Source organism: Diachasmimorpha longicaudata, chromosome 17, assembly GCF_034640455.1.
Source record: "Diachasmimorpha longicaudata isolate KC_UGA_2023 chromosome 17, iyDiaLong2, whole genome shotgun sequence".
Lineage (NCBI taxonomy): Eukaryota > Metazoa > Arthropoda > Insecta > Hymenoptera > Braconidae > Diachasmimorpha > Diachasmimorpha longicaudata.
Window position 1 is genome coordinate 4,916,717 of NC_087241.1, and position 16,130 is coordinate 4,932,846.

Below are 16,130 nucleotides of genomic sequence, written 5' to 3' on the forward strand. Positions count from 1 at the left end.
TTTTAGCAGTGTATGAGCGTGTATTTGACAGTGTTTCCTTCTCTCTCGTATTTGCAGCGCACACACTTATAGAATTCGCAGTTATGAATGTGATTTTTTTTTTTCATTTAAGTTGGAATGCCTTTTTTTATTGCTAGCTGCTGGCGAGCGTGCAATAGTCGTGGCAAATGGCTTTCCTTTTTGAAAAATGTACCGTCCACTAAAAGTGATATCTCACTTTCTCATATTCAAGTGCCTGAATTTTTATAGGAATCAGTCAGGGTCATTTTTCCTAGAGATCAACAGTTCTCATTTCTCCCAGAGAAAATACAATTTTTTCGACAACTCGACGAGATGAATTTACCAATTATTTAATTTCCAATAAACTACCATGTAATCAAGATTTCCTCGCACAAAGAGAATTAAAAAACTAAATCGTTAGGAATAAATAAATAGAAGCAATTGAGGCGTCTTCAATGAAATAAATCTGTACAACAAAATGATAATGCGAATGAGGCAATACAATAAACAATCTCGTCGCGTTTTCGATCAGAATTTAAATCTCTTCGATCAGAAAACAAATTCTTATCGTCAAATTGTACTTCTGATTATTTCTTTGCCTCAACGACTGCAGCACGTTCGTTTACATCAACACATCGATTTAGTGGATAACGGGAGTATGTCTCTATGTTTTACAACGCGAATAGTGTCGAGAGCAACATTCAGATTTTTTTGTTATATTTTTCACACTTTATTTTCACCTCAGATCTCCCTTTTTACCCTCCACAGCAGAGGCAGCGCCCCCTGTTGTCCGAGCAAACGTAACTTGGACAGTCCCTCAATCATTGCTATTCTCATTTCATCAATCACTTGACAATTGTTATCACTCTCAAAGATTCATCCATCATTCTCATTTTAATATTTGTTATTTTGAGTGTGCCTAACAATTTTTCGGTATTAAATATCTTACAATACACATCGTCTTTCATATATTTATTTATATATAATATTTATACTTTAGTTTTTATTTATTCTTTATTTTATATTATTTGTTATGTATATCTATCTAGGGTTGTCACATTCATCTTTTGCTTTTCTTTTTCCTTCGGCTTTTGTTGTTCTCTTGTGATCGGGAGGTTTACTGTGTCATTCGTCGCGGATTTTGGGGAATAAAGTTTTTGGGGAATTGGGGGTGGCTATCAGACGGCGAGAAATTTTTTATAAATATTATGAGACCGGTCCATGGAAGTGTACGAGACCAAGGAGTATAATACTATTGTTCTTCCAGTCCAATTTATGCAGATAACAGCGAATGGAACTGTATCATAATTTTTATAAATAATTCTCTTCGTGCGGTGTTGAGTCGCTGGGGGGACTGGTAACTGAGGGGGACATATGCAATGAATATTTCATCAATTTTACGGGTTGAAAAAATATCCATTTTATGATTTAGATGATTAATGTCTTTATCGAGAGTACAATTAAAAAAAAATTCTTCTGTTAGATTTTCGAGAGTGAAAAATGATAATTGAAGGCTCTGACACTGAATTTTTTAATTGTGTGGAGAATCAAGGGTTTCTTCCAGCGCCTCATTTGATTCTGCATTCGGATTTATTAAAACAGAAAAAAATGAAAAAATAAAAAAAATGAGTAATTTTATTTTTAGAGGTTGGCGTTACAATACCATATTACAAATACAATACATTACATGTTATATTATTTGTCTGTTATTAAATTATAAGCGTCGAATTTACGTTATTATTTACCAATTTTATTATTCAATTTTTCAATGGTCAATGTTTGTCGTTCTTTGCTCTCTTTTTTTTATTCGTTTACAATTCGAATATCGCACCGGCCGGAGACCACTGAAGTATGAGAAATTAATATGTTAAAGCGCATATTTGAGTATTTTCAGATTCAACGGGTTCACTGAGAAATTGAGGAGTCGAAGTATTTTATTTTGGGTTTTCCTTCGATATTTTTCATTTTACGGAATGGGAAAATGCAAAAAATAATTGAATGCTTCCTTGTGATTCCGGGAATGATCAGAAATGGAGAATTATGATTTCCACGGATTATTTTATCAAATTTATAAATAAAAAACGTGGGAAAGTTTAATAGGAAATAGGAGTTCCCAAAAAATGCAAAATCCAAGGACAGAAGGCAATTGCAAAGCCAGGCAAGGAGAGAACAAATGATCAATGTCTCCAGAACAACCGATTCGTGTGCAGAAGTACGAGAAAAAAGAAAGGAATTTATTTTTTTCATCTCACGATACCTAAACATGATTTCAATAAATAAGCTACCTAACAAGCGAATCGTCGCCAATAAACTCCACTCAATTATTCTTTCATTTTTTTTGGAAGGGTTCGGGCGCTTCTCAAGATGGCGACCCTGCGAGAAGAAATGGCGGTGACAGTGGTCCGGTGTGCGCACTGAATATTTTTCTTACTCATCTGGTTTCGAATTTATTTTACACAATTTTTTTTTCTATCCATGGCACTGTGTATTTGGGTTCCTTCGAAGAGGGTACACAAAATTCATAAAAATTACTAATGCTCCAGAGACGACACTGGCGAGTCAATTTTATTAATAATTTCACCGCTGAGATGAAGACTTAATCGAATTGAGATATTTTTATCAAATGAATGCAGTAGTAAACAATGGAATCTCGATGTCTATTTTATTATTGAGGAATGGAAAAGAAAATCTGCTAGAGGTTTTTTTCATAAATAAATAATAATTTATTTTTGAGAATTGAATGATAGGAACGATCTGTCTTTATATCGAGAAATGATAAAGTGTATTGACGTTTTTCATTGTTTTACAACAATTGCGGTAAAACGGTTGTTCTCAAGAAAAAAATGTCAATTCGTAATTTCTCCTCTGCGTTATATTCGTAATAATTTCTCTTCGCCGAGTCGCCATTGCGTCATAATCCGTGTTGTGCCTAACCTAATAATACAGTCTGCAATAGCATCCTAAGGATTAAATTTTCATTACGACTATTGTTTCATTTATTTATTTATTTTTTATATTACACAGACTCGCACTCGATCGAAAAAATTCCACTCACACGAATACTTTCTTTCATTATTATATATATCCATTCACACACGTTTAATAAATTCTTCGCTCCATTAAACGATAAAAATTACCTGACGTCCAGTCTATCATCGAGTTCGCTTACCCCACATCGGGGCCTTTCATCCTTCATCTCCAATAGAAAAATTAAAAAATACTTTCGCGCACCGCGGGCAGGCGACCGGGAATCACCTCGCGATCATCAAGACTCGGTTTGAAACAAAAGTGCCAGGAGGGCGTGGAAAAAACTGCAAAAATACGAAAAACAATCCAAAATATATCTAAAAAATTATTCACTCCCAAAGAATAGTCAGAAAAAAAAGAGACAAATAATTTTAAAATGTGTACAAACCCGCGAAGCTGTCGATCCACTTGGCCGCCATTTTGTCTACCACCGCGTGCTTTCAAAATGGCGGCGCGCATCTCATGTCCCATATTTTCCGGCTATTTCTGTAGTTTTTCTCACTCCCAAGGCGTCTCAAAATTCAATAAATAAAAAAAAACAAATTCTCAATGTACGATTGATCTTCCCGGCTCTCACCCCCCGAGGATTCACTACGCGCACACATCAGACGAGCTCTCAAACACATATGGAACATACATATAGACTAAGTAGGCGGTATTGCGCAGGCGAATTATTTGTATTTTTCTACTTTTAAATTCCTCATTAAATAGAATGCGATCGAGATTTTTTTACTGGGCGCTTGTGCGTGACTCGTCGTCATTTTTCATCGGAGGAGGGGTGGGAGGGGGTTTACTGCGCATACGGGGGCCCGTGATCCCCTCCAGGGGGGTATAATCAACGATTTCACATCAGTTAAAAATTCGACTCTGAATAAAGGGCATTGGGAGGGGAGTGAGGGAGGGACGGTGGGAAATAGGGATGGGTGATGGGGCCAGGGGTGGAGGGAGGGGTTGGTCTAGCGCCATTCCTCGTGGAATAACATTTAATATTTGTTATTTCCTCACGTGTGTGAGACAGTCTTGATGATCGAGCCAAAAATAATATCGGAAAAGAATGAATTTGAAGGAATTTTTGTTTTCTTCAAGTAGATTCAGCTCAATATTTGCTAGCCTCCAGATGGCGGCTCTGATGTCGTCTCCGGGGAATTGTAAATTCGTCGTGTGACTTGAGACGATTCGAGTGTCGGTGACGATGTGTCGTTGTTTCTCTCGTCAATCCGTCCAACTGTAGGGAATTTTTCTTGGCCCTGTGACCGGTTCCTCTGTGGGACTGATGGCTCTGGTGATGTTTCTTCGTGATCTTGATCGTGTGATCGCTCGATCCCTTGTTCATCAGCTCATTGTGAACAGAAATACTGAAGCTTGGATTGTATTTCATGAAATTGAAACATTGTTGCCGGATTCGTTGGCCTTTTATCGGCTTTCCATATTTGTTGAAGCCGAGGTATTTTGTGGTGTCTACAGCACTGTTGTACCTCAAGTACGAGCCATGATATGACTCATAGAACTGGCACATTGCGTCTCTCTGTTTTTTTGGCTGTAAGCAGATAATTTTACGGGGGCCCAATTAATTTAAAAAATTAACAGCTCAAATTTTGGTTTAACGGTGGAAAATTCTGGAGTTCCTCCCTCCAAATGAATAATTATTTGTACTCACCAAAGCCACTAATTTCCAGCGTTTATTAAAACAAATATACCGTTGCGATTTCTCAGCATATATGTACAACTTCTTACTGAAGTCGTCCGACTGTGTCGATAGTTTCTCTGCAACATAAATCAAAACCAAAGAATTACCAAATTTTGCTCCCATCGTTATCCACAATTCCCTCTATTTTTTACCCCCCCCCCTCCCCCGCCCACCCCCATGTATCATAACCCCGGAAGATGTACCCGATGAAGGGAAAATAAAAGTAGTACAGCAACATGCGAATGGCATAGTGAGGAATGTCCGTTCGGGATTATGTACTGAGAGGTAAATTTTCTGAGAAAAGAGCATTGGCTCCTCTTCAGGTTTATGGCGTGTCTCACATCGGTGCCGAGGGACTCTCATTTTTACTTCCCCTGTCTCCTTTATTTTTTTTTTTTTTCTAGCACACTTGTACTCTGCGTGCCGAGACGAGTGAGTACGTATGAATAAAGAACCGCGGGCTAGTTGGTGCTAATGAAGGAGACACAGACGGTACGGTGTGTACTTTGCCACTTAGCAGCCCTGACTTGGACTGAGTGTCCATCGGGAGTGGTTCGCCCTCGTCTCCAACCATTTCACTGGGCTTTTTGATATTACGAAATTGTCTGGGTCGTGAATGCCGGAGGGAAGCAGCGGGTGAAACGACCCGTACGATATATTATCTCCAGAATTTCCAAAAATTGATTGGTGTATTATTAATTATTCTGACAGTCGGACATTTGTAATTATAATCATCTCCGAATCGTTCAAAATTTTTCCTGCCTCGCTGGGTATTTTTTTTCTAATAATATGATCTCCAGAAAATGAACGAGGAAATTAAGATTAAACAAATGACGATTTAATTGTCACTGATGGGGGGAGGAAAGGGGGAAGAGATTTGTTGACGAGACCACACATTGGGATAGGTGACAAGAGGGAAAGACAGGGTGGCCCATTCGCTGCTGCGCCTCGTTAAATTCAAGTGGTCCTGACATCGGAATCAAGAATGTCCCCCAGCTGCGTCATAAAGAATTTTTTCTTCTCTTTCGATTTTTTTTTCGGGTCTTCCGATAGACGAAGATGATTTTTTGGGACTATCCCAGAGCCCGATAGCGAGAATATAATTAATTTTTCTGTTTAATTTAAAAAAAATCTGTTCCTACGATTTCCCGAAATTATCGTTAACTGAAAAAGACGGGAGACGTTCATCGAAATGCAGCGGTTCTCATTTTCATTAACCCCCGAATAAACTAATATTTTTCAATCCCCACCCCCACCCCCACCCCTAATTCGAAACTCACTTTAAGAAGCAATTCTTATCCCGCGTCGTTCACGCGTCCTGACCCATCCCAGGTTATTATCCTGGGTAATGGTGCCTAAAAGCCGGTGCTCTGGCTTTTGATTAAAATTGCCTTTTAATTCATTTGGGTCAGCCTCTAATCTTGCGGCCCCGCCGATACCCCCGATGAAACGAAACATAGGGCTAAACTATTGCAACATTCATGAATAAATTCTCTCCCTTCTCCTCACTTTCAATTTCCCATTGACGTTCCACTCTCGATCCAAAACGTCTTCTTAAAGAATTAGTTAATAAATTTCTGCTAATTTGAATGCAGATATTTCCGCAGTCGCGAGGAATCTTAAGACCCGAAATCGCGTGACTCCAAGAAGTCGTGTTCATTTTAATCTCAATTGGATATCTGAACAATGATACCGATATTCAAATGAGATAGGGCCCCGCTGATAGCCCGTTAACATTTTAATAATAATAAAGAAGTGGTTCATAATGAGAATATAAAGAACTGGGGTCTGGAGACCCTCAGCAGCTGATAGCAATAATTTTTTTTCAACTCGTAGAATTAATTCGATAAAATTTTACGGGGGAATAGTCCCTTCGATCGTCATCGAACGATTCCTTTACGATTGAATAAAACAGCGATAATTAACTCGTCTCTTCAATTAAATCTCAACGCACAGATGGGACTAATAGTCGTCGCGGAGTTGTACTTGATTACACGGTGGGGCTTATCGGGTATGTGGCACAACGAAAATTGCACCGGTCGATCGATCTCACATTGACAGGTATAAAACTATCTTCGATATTTACCACTTATATTGGTGCATAAAGTAGAGATGCGCTGAGGGCGAGAAAACAAATTGCACCGGTGGGAGGGGGTGAGGTTGATCGCAATCGGCGTCATGGAGTGAGGATGGAGGGGCTATTAATTAATGGACGCGGTGGAACAATTAATTGGAGAGACGTACGGTGATAATTTTTTATTTATAAAAATTATCCTGATGTCAGATAAAAGTGGGGGATTTTTCCAGTTTATTTTGAATTTTTTTTTCACCAGAAATTTTTGAGTCAAAATCTCGGCGAATGGCGATACTTTTGGCCCCGCCCGATCCAGCGGAGATCAAAGGTGGGACAGGTGAAGTCTGGTTTAAACTTTCAACAGGATAATCACAGTTCGCGCACAGTAGATTAATTAAATTCCAGTTCCCAGGATGATTTCCACTCCGGCCGTTGGTGGTATCATTTCCACGTCAATATGCCTTATCGCGATAAAGGTACAGCATGAAACTGTCCGATCCTCGAGGAAGCTTTTGGAATCGTTGGACCGTGACAGCAGCATCGCAGGTCATTACTCCGATTTTTCCGGGAGTGAGAAATCATTTATTTATTTATTTAACCAGCGGAAAAGTTGATGAAACACAGCAAGTGGTGACTGGAAAAATTTTTGCAAAAATAATTTACAAATCCCATGATATTGATTAATCATTCTCGAACGCGTATTGGGTACCCGGGGATGGGGCCCAGTCCCCGAGATATGGGAATTAAAGCGATGGATCTCGGGGAGGTGCAGACGGAGATCTCAGCGTGCGGTGTGCGAAAATTTGCTCTTCTGTTTGCTCAAGCTCCTCTCTCGCTACCTTTTCACTCTCTAACTTCGTTCTCCCCGGGCTCGCACCACCCGACCAGTGGATTATTTTCACAGAGATGCCGCCCTGCATGGATTGGGCGGACAGCTCGTTCCTTACCAGGTACGTTTCCCTCATATTCCATTCTACCACTCCAGCTACACCAGTGTTTCGTGATATTCCGCCAAATTAAAAGAAAAAATCGAGTGATGGGTCTCACGAGTTATTCGGCAAATTGCAACTCGCACGCGAACCAGATTTTTCGAGGATGATAATTCGAAGGCGTTACCATTCTCGCTTGTTTTTCGATAATTGTTTTTCTCGTTTTTCAAATTGTTGGGATTTTGTCAGGTGAAGCAGCAGTCGGTTCCCCGAAAAATAAATATATTTTATGGATATGGATCAGTGCTGTCGTCATTTTTTTAAGACCGTGGAATATTTATTTGAAATGACTCTGTCGTATTCTCCAATCAATTAAATATTCTCGCGAATTTTTGGGAGGGAAAAATCATGTAATTTTAGATTAAAAATTTGAGTTGTTTTGAACCCAAAAATTAACCCCCCAAATTTAATTTTTTAATTGTCATTTTGTCCCATGTTTCGCCCTCTTGAGGGTTAATTTTATATCCAAAATTCATTTCCGCGTGGGATAGATCCAACTAAAATTAAAAATATCGTCTAATCAATTAATTAACTTACGATAAGCGGCGTTGAATTCATCCCGCGCCACGGCCTTGACGTTGCGTCCCAACACGGTGATATTGCCGCTGCTGCAAGTCGAGTAGAGACTCACGGAGCGCACCATTGCCGGTACAGCCCCGCACATCACTACCTGAAATGACAATAAAACCGAATAAAATTCATTTTCCCCCCTAAAGTGTGGAGGGAAGGGGTGGAAGCAGGAGGGAGGAGCGATAAAACGATAGGTGAAACAGTAAAAGCATCTCGAGTTCAACGAAACGAGATGACAAATCCACTGGAGGACAGGGTAGGGGCTGAAGGGGGATGATAGGGGGTGGGTGAGGGTGGAGGAGAAGAATGGGAAACGAGAGCACTGGACAAATCACATTTACGACAATACCCATGTCTCATTTTTATTAACGACTTCAGTTTGCTCTCAGTTGGATTATAACAAAGTGCATGTCCCCCTCGGGGGTGAGTTTTCCGAAAAACTTTTCAATTGCATATCTCATCCAAACTCCAACGTTTGCTTTAGATCGATTATTTTTGTTTTCAATCCCTTCGCTTGTGGGGTATTACGTCACATTCAATTTTTAGTTCGGAAATTTTTTGGTAAATTGTTGGATAACGTTGTTTATGACAATAAATTTTGGAAATAAATTACTGCAGCGAATGCGCAAGACAAATTCACAATAAATGGAATAATATCCCGGCGAAGGGGGGGGGGCAGATTTTTTTTGAGGGGTTTAACCTTTTTGCTTTGGTAATAATTATTGATAAAATATTTTTAAAAATTCATTATTGAGGGAGAAATAAAATTTTAATGAGGAATTTAATCGAACAAGTTAATCTTCCCGAGGATGAGTGATATTTCCCCGGAAAACGTATCTGAATATTGAATAAAAATTGTAGAAATTGAAGATCGAACGGTTGACGATGACATTCCCTCGATATAAATCGTCGCGTTGAAACGCGTGGGAGTGCCCCGGCAATGATCATCAATCCACGACAGGTTGAGATACGACAGAAGAGGTTACGGGCTAATACGCGAGCTCCAGGATTTTCCGGGATATCTGGGGGATCTCGTCGACGAATCAATTCGTCTTAGTCACATCTCACCGGGCGATATCTGTCGCGGTTGTTCACATGGGGCACGTGACGGCTGCATTGACTCCCGGTGATGACAACAGGGGTACAAGTGTCAGAAGTCCATGATTTAATGATTCGACTTGGGGATTAAAAAAGGGGAGTGACTCAAGGTACGATCCGGTGGTCAGTCGACTGATTAAATTTTTTTTGCGTCGATTCTTGGATTTTAATTGATAATTAATGTGAATGCATATTTTAAAAATGAGGAGTCCAATGACTCGATCGAATTGCTCAATGGAATTTAATTGTTTAGATAAAATAAATAATTATATCCACTCACCATCAGGAGGCACAAAATCTTCGCTAAGACGGCAAGCTGTGGTAACCTGCAACAACCAAACAATAATCATTAATTACCGTCAATAAGACATACGCAATAACTCGTAAACGAGCATAACTAGGAGTCATAACAACCGAGTTTTTTTTTTTTAATCGCGGAATCGTGAGCGGCGTGTGCGGTGGAAGTTGCACACGGGGACGATGTGTTGTCGATTGCACAACCAATGTGCATCTCGTGTTACTGCGGGAACACACAGGTGAGTCAACAACGATCAACAACACGAACGACACCGACATTTATACGTGGGCATAACGTTCATTAGCTCATTCGCTTTGATTCACTCGAGTTATTGGGCTCGCACGGCTGGATAATCCCGCAGGGCACCACAATCGCGATGATTTTTATTATTCCAGGGAGTCCGGTGACTCACACCTGGTTAATTACAACAGTGAAACATTAAAATGTCAATTAATTTCCCTGTGAGAACTTCTCCATAAAAAATTGAAAAGTAAAAAAAAAAATTATCTGTTTTATTCCTCGATTAATTTCACAATTAATTGATTTTGGTCAGCGAAATTAATTGAGTGAAAAATAATCAAATAATCAGGGATTTTTAATTAGTCGGCAATTTGAAAATTCCTAAAAATCCGAAATCAGATGGATTGGAGATATCGAGGGGATTTAACATCGCGAAAATTAATGGCGCGAAATTGAGTGGGCGAATGAATCAAGTTGAGGTACAGAAGTGCATGAGGTACACGTGTGTGGCGATCACTTTGACTCGGGTTGTTCACTCGCTTGAATTTCCTACCGCACATTCATCACGGGTACACACCAGCCCCCGACACGCATCAGGTCGTAATACCCGTACCTCGAGGATCGTGTTTATACGTATGTTGGAGGCAACGAGCAACGACGTACTCGGGTTTCGTGCTTTAATTGCACCGCGATTCCCCGGTGGAGACCCGGAGTTACCGTACCAGAGAACGGCGACTTAACGCCGAGGAAAAGAGGTTCAGCTTGTGACGATGTGAATTACGAATTAACTGTCTATTATTCGTTGTGAAAAAATAATATTTTATGGGTGGTCGGTGAAGATTGTTGCTATTTTATTTAATAACACTGGAACAATATTAAAACGCAGCGGAGAGCCTCAATTAAAAATTATTTCTCCACTTATTTAATTCCATCAAATGAATCAATCGATTAATTCACATGGGGAGGCACGTGGCGCAGACACTCGCGACTCCACTCGTTCCCATCTCCATTATCGACTTGACATGTCAAATTCTTGGCAGTAAAAGCACTCACCCATTAATCCCCCTCATCGCGAGATAATGTAGCACATCATGTCCATTAGAACCTAATGGCAATTTATTAAAAAGCCTCAAAACTCTTTGAGTTCCTTAACAAGCTCGACCGACCGGTTAATTACCCCCGGAATCTCCCGAATTACCCCCAAAAAATCACCTGCACTTTTCGCGTCACTGACCAACAGGTGGAGGACACCAGCGCTATCTCTAATTGGATTTTAAAAAACTAATTAAAATCCCTGGCACTCGCGTATCATCGAATCGTCCGGTAAATGGGTCCTTTACCCCCGCGAGCCGAGCGACAAATTCGCAAATTTTTTTTTCGCGACGAATCTCCGCGATTCTAAAACTATCCGGAGTTATCCGGGGACTAGAGCAGATTGGACTAGTTGAATGCGCCAAAAAATCACTCCGCTCGTGAATTGGGTGCGCTGACGAGTGAATGTGGAGTACGAGGATGCGACCGGCGTGTCACCCTTGCGTGGCACGTGGGGGACTCGTCCTGAGGGGATTTAGTGGGGATTGTCGCCTAACGCGTGAAAAACTGCCGACACTTGAATGACCGGACGAATGAAAAACCGTTTACGGGGCTTTACTGGCCGGACTCCGGTGGATCTATGGGCTATTGGGTGGGAGAGACGAGGCGAAGGTCTCTGAAGGGTTTTTCGTCGAGAGACATTTTTAAAAATCCATTAGGGGGATTCCCTGGGAGGGAAATATTTCTGGGATAATCAGGGAATTGTTATGTAATTTTTATTTCACTTCGCAATATTTTTTTGAGAGGATTTTCTCAATTTTTAGGGGACACTTTTTTTTTCTCCGATTATTTAATTGGGAAATTCGATGACTGAAATGGTAAAACCTCAAGGAATGTCATGCATTGGTTGGACGTAAGACGCATAAGAATAGAAAGAGGAGAAAAATGAGAAGGCGCGTGCGTCCAGAAGAAAGTGCACCCGGTGTGCCGGTTACACAAATGAGAAAAGTCACCTGGCCGAGTGGACAATGCCCACCACTGGCCAAATGTTTTCAAAACAGGCGAAACGAATTCCCCACAAATCACGGGTGTGGACAAATAGGAGATAGGTTTATGGGACACTTTCTGGAAAAAAATATACGGGAGAAGAAAATGCGAGGGAGAAAGACTTTTTTTTTTCTCTCACACATCTGCTGAGATCGATGATATGACCGTAAAATTGCCGGGATAATCATGAAAAAAAGGTGTTTAAAATTTTATTTCTAAAGAACATCAATAGTAAATTGATTCTGCATTAACAAAAAAATATTCCCTCAATTACCTGGCAATTAAAATTATTTATATTGTCAGGAAAAAAAATTACAAGTTTTTAAAGGAAGAATTTATGATAAATCATTGGACTTTAATCGAAATTACATTGATATCAAGTGGCTTTACACTGTTAATATAAACAACAGTGATTCTCCAGAAAAGATGACGAAGGTTCAAGTGTACTAGTGAACACTGGGGTTTACTCGTGAGAAGTGGAGCCACGCGACCGAGTTTTTGCTGTTGTAGTCGGCGACGTACCGACGGCGTCATCACTCCACTCCTCCTTCACATCGTCTGTTCAATTCATAAGATTTTTTCATTTTAATACGCCGTAGACTCCCCGAAAGCCAAACTAAAACTATCCACGATCGATTTACTCATTTATTTACCAATTTATTTATTTCAGAAGAGAATGTACCCGCAGGGACAGCCCCTGCACGTGGGCCCGAGCGTCTATATCCGGCCTGAGGAGGTTTTCAAGAGGTCCAACCCTTTCAAGTACTCCCCCTCCTCTTCAAGCCCCCCCCCCCCGGGTGATTCATTCTCCTCCTCCAGGGGTCACACTATCTCCTAATACTAGCCAAGACGTTATGGTGTAGGGTGTCCGGACGTTGAACGATCGACGACAATTGGAGCGATCGCTTCCATCATCCGAGACTGAATCAACAGATCTCCATGTACGACATGTTATTGACAGCTTCTGGGGGTCCACGATCCCTCGGATGACTAGCGGCCCCATGACGTGATGGGGAAATTTATATTTTCCACATTTGACACATGAAAAAAAATAAAAATCGCTCTCTGCGCCGCGTCATCGCTTCTGATAATTGTCTGGCTCATCACAACTGGAGCGTCAGCTCCTCTCCTCGTCCAGTTCATTAACGAGTGATTGTACTTAATCGAGAAAAGCTCGTTCACGTGTTGACTAATGCCATGAACAATCGCCTCCCCGAAATCCCTTTTCCATTCCCGGAATTGATCGTCTAGAATTCCCAACTTCGTTCGCGAAATAGCAATTCCCCTGGACGAAGCCAACTAACGTCGATCGACCGACTGACGTCATCGCTTACATATTTCACTCGCTCTTTATTTCAAGTGTCGCGAGAATTCATGTACTAGATGTCACGTCGGGGGAGGAAAAAAAATAACAAACGTGTCTTGTCAATGGTCCCGATGACGGAGTTTCGATAATAGCGACGATGGCATTTCTCAGGCGCCATCAGGGTGTCTCGACGGTCTCGATGGGGCTCGAGACCGCAAGAGGCCGATTTATTTGTCTCCTAATTTTTTTTTTTCAATAGATTCCCACTCCTCGATTTATTTCCCACAATTTTGTGGGATCCGCCCTTTTGGTTCTGTGGTAATTTTTTTTTCTAGATTAAAATTGTGAATGTCAGTCAATTTGGAACTGTGAACTCTCGGGGAAGAGATAGTTGACGCCGAAATTGTCGTAAAGGGAGAGAGGGTGCGTTTCCCCCGGGAGGGAAAGTTTTCCTCACTCCCTAATACGATATTTGGTACGCCCTGAGGGCTTATCCCGTGAATTTCCTCTTTTTGGACGACTGATATGAAGTTCACCACTGGAATAAAGTTTCAATTGACTGCATTATTCAGAGGTTTTTTCCATCTTTTCGGGCGGGGGGGATGAGTCATGTGAGAACCGAGGAGAAACCGCACAAGGCAGTCTGCAGTGGCACTTTTAGGGTGGCCCGTGGGCAACCTGAGCAGGATTCTTGATATGTCAGACGATATTTATTAGTCCTGATCACGTTCTAAACAGTATAACATTGCTAATATTTATTTGGGAACGTTTCAGGCCCCGTGATTGGACAATAAAATATTATAGTGATTTTTCCATTCAATTGTTAGCCCTAGGGTCCTTCGAGGCGGGGTAAAATCGATGGACGAAGGTTCTGACAATAGAAACAAAAACACCTGATTCATTAACGAAATCTATTTGAGATCCTTCCGATTGCCTACGTCATCCGATATGACGAATAAGTCATGTGTAACCAGTGAGACCGTAGCGACTATCGATATCCACGACAAAAGGTATTTGTTTAACCCAGAAAAGGGCCCTATCGGTCTTTATCGAAATCGAATTTATAAAGATCGTAAAATGTCTGATTACTCTTTCACCGCCTTTCAAAATCTTTGCCTAGGGATTTATCCGGTGAATGATTTACGACGCCGTAAAGAACTTCGCCATTTTCACTTTTATCGAATTCATTTAAATCCTCGATAAGTGACGACCTAATTCTTCATTTCTCGACAATGTTCTTCCATTGAATTGGACTTACAATGTCCGAAATAAATTTTTTTTCCCTCAGATAATTAAATTCCCTGAAGAGAAAATATTTTTTAAGCTGATGAAATTCCCATTTACCAGCGTACGATGTGGGGTAAACAAATGATTCAATGAATCAACTGATCATTTGGAAAAAGTAAACAATATGTTTCTTCAGATGAGATAAATAATCTTAAGTTACAGGAGAAAAATTTAAATTTGCAGTAAATTTTCCAGCAAACGTTCCCATCACCGCGATTTTCTTTCAACTAACAAATAAAAATATCTCCAGTTGTGTTGAACCCATCTCCCAGTAGAATCGTAAAACAGACATTTATTGTCAGTCACTCGTACTTTCACACCGGTTGAAAAATATCCGAAGGATGTAAAAACATTTTTCGTCAATGCGAAACGAGAAAACTTTCAGCAAACAGTAGTTACAGCCAGTGTACGTGTTACATCTATCTCTCAGGGGGGGGGGAGATAAAGGGGGTGCTGAATTTGCGTGAATAAAATATTTGAAAAAGTGTTGATGATGAATCATAGATTTTATATTACGTCTTCCCGTGGAATAAAAATTCACTGCGCAATTCTACTGAAATAAACGTCGGTTCATTCAAAGTTTTTGTTACGTCACACGACGGAAAAACCATTGGTAAAGAGCCGAGAACGGGCCAACCCCATAAAATATACCCCATTGACTGGATCAATAATTGTCGCGAGACATTTCGAGGACGAAAAATATTTCAAATCCGAAGATTATTCCTTCAACCTATTTTTTAAGGAGGAAATTCGCCGGTTTAACCGGTTCGTCACTGATTTCATTCCAATTATATTTATATAAATGACCATTGCTGCATGGGTAGCGCAACTGGAGGGTGTTTGCTTCCAGGAATAGACCAGTAGTCCATCAGGACTCGGTGGTTGGTAGCCACTTTCGCGATGCAAATCCCCGACCGAAAAATAATCGCGATATAATTCATTGCTCGGGCTTCTTGGTGAAGACCATCCCCCGGGGCGACAGCTCGAGTGTTATGGTCGGTATATACAATTCCTACGGTTGTAAACCATGAAAATACTAGTCTAGTTAATCGAGTTAGTAATCGCGACGACTGCCATGTGTGTGAGAATTTCTATTCAGATGTCCGACGAGTATTTAATTGTGAAGGCAAAGAAAACTCAATTAATCGGTTAATTTCATCATTTAAATTTGTGGCACTGCTCATTCGGTCAATAAATAAATATTATAAAATTATTTTATTGCTCCTAGTTTAGCCTATTGCTAAAGCCCCACCCTCCTCGCAAATAATATTTTTTTAACATAATTATCTCCCACCCCGAGGAGCATTTTCATCCTCGTTTCTTCGCTCTCCCAGCGCCTGACCACTACCAAATTTATCTACTGAAATATCTGGATGCGTCGACGAAATGGACGTGCGATCCCTCCCCCCCCCCCTTCGACGAGATCGCCAAACTTTTTCACAACCATCGGACCTCCATATCAGAGAGCATAAAGT

The 16,130-nt window shown here is 40.6% G+C and overlaps 1 protein-coding gene across 3 annotated transcripts in view; it reads right to left on the reverse strand.

Annotated features, from left to right (window-relative positions):
• Positions 1–16,130, reverse strand: part of LOC135170543 (fibroblast growth factor 18) — a 68,905-nt gene continuing 52,775 nt past the window's right edge. For all 3 annotated transcript variants that reach the window (XM_064136470.1, XM_064136469.1, XM_064136468.1), the window contains exons 2-5: positions 9,726–9,771; positions 8,315–8,447; positions 4,685–4,791; positions 1–4,564 (exon numbers count right to left, since the gene is read on the reverse strand). In XM_064136470.1, the coding sequence (XP_063992540.1) occupies positions 4,124–4,564; positions 4,685–4,791; positions 8,315–8,447; positions 9,726–9,728 (684 nt within the window). In that variant the 5' untranslated portion in view covers positions 9,729–9,771 and the 3' untranslated portion in view covers positions 1–4,123. The remainder of the gene's footprint in view (positions 4,565–4,684; positions 4,792–8,314; positions 8,448–9,725; positions 9,772–16,130) is intronic.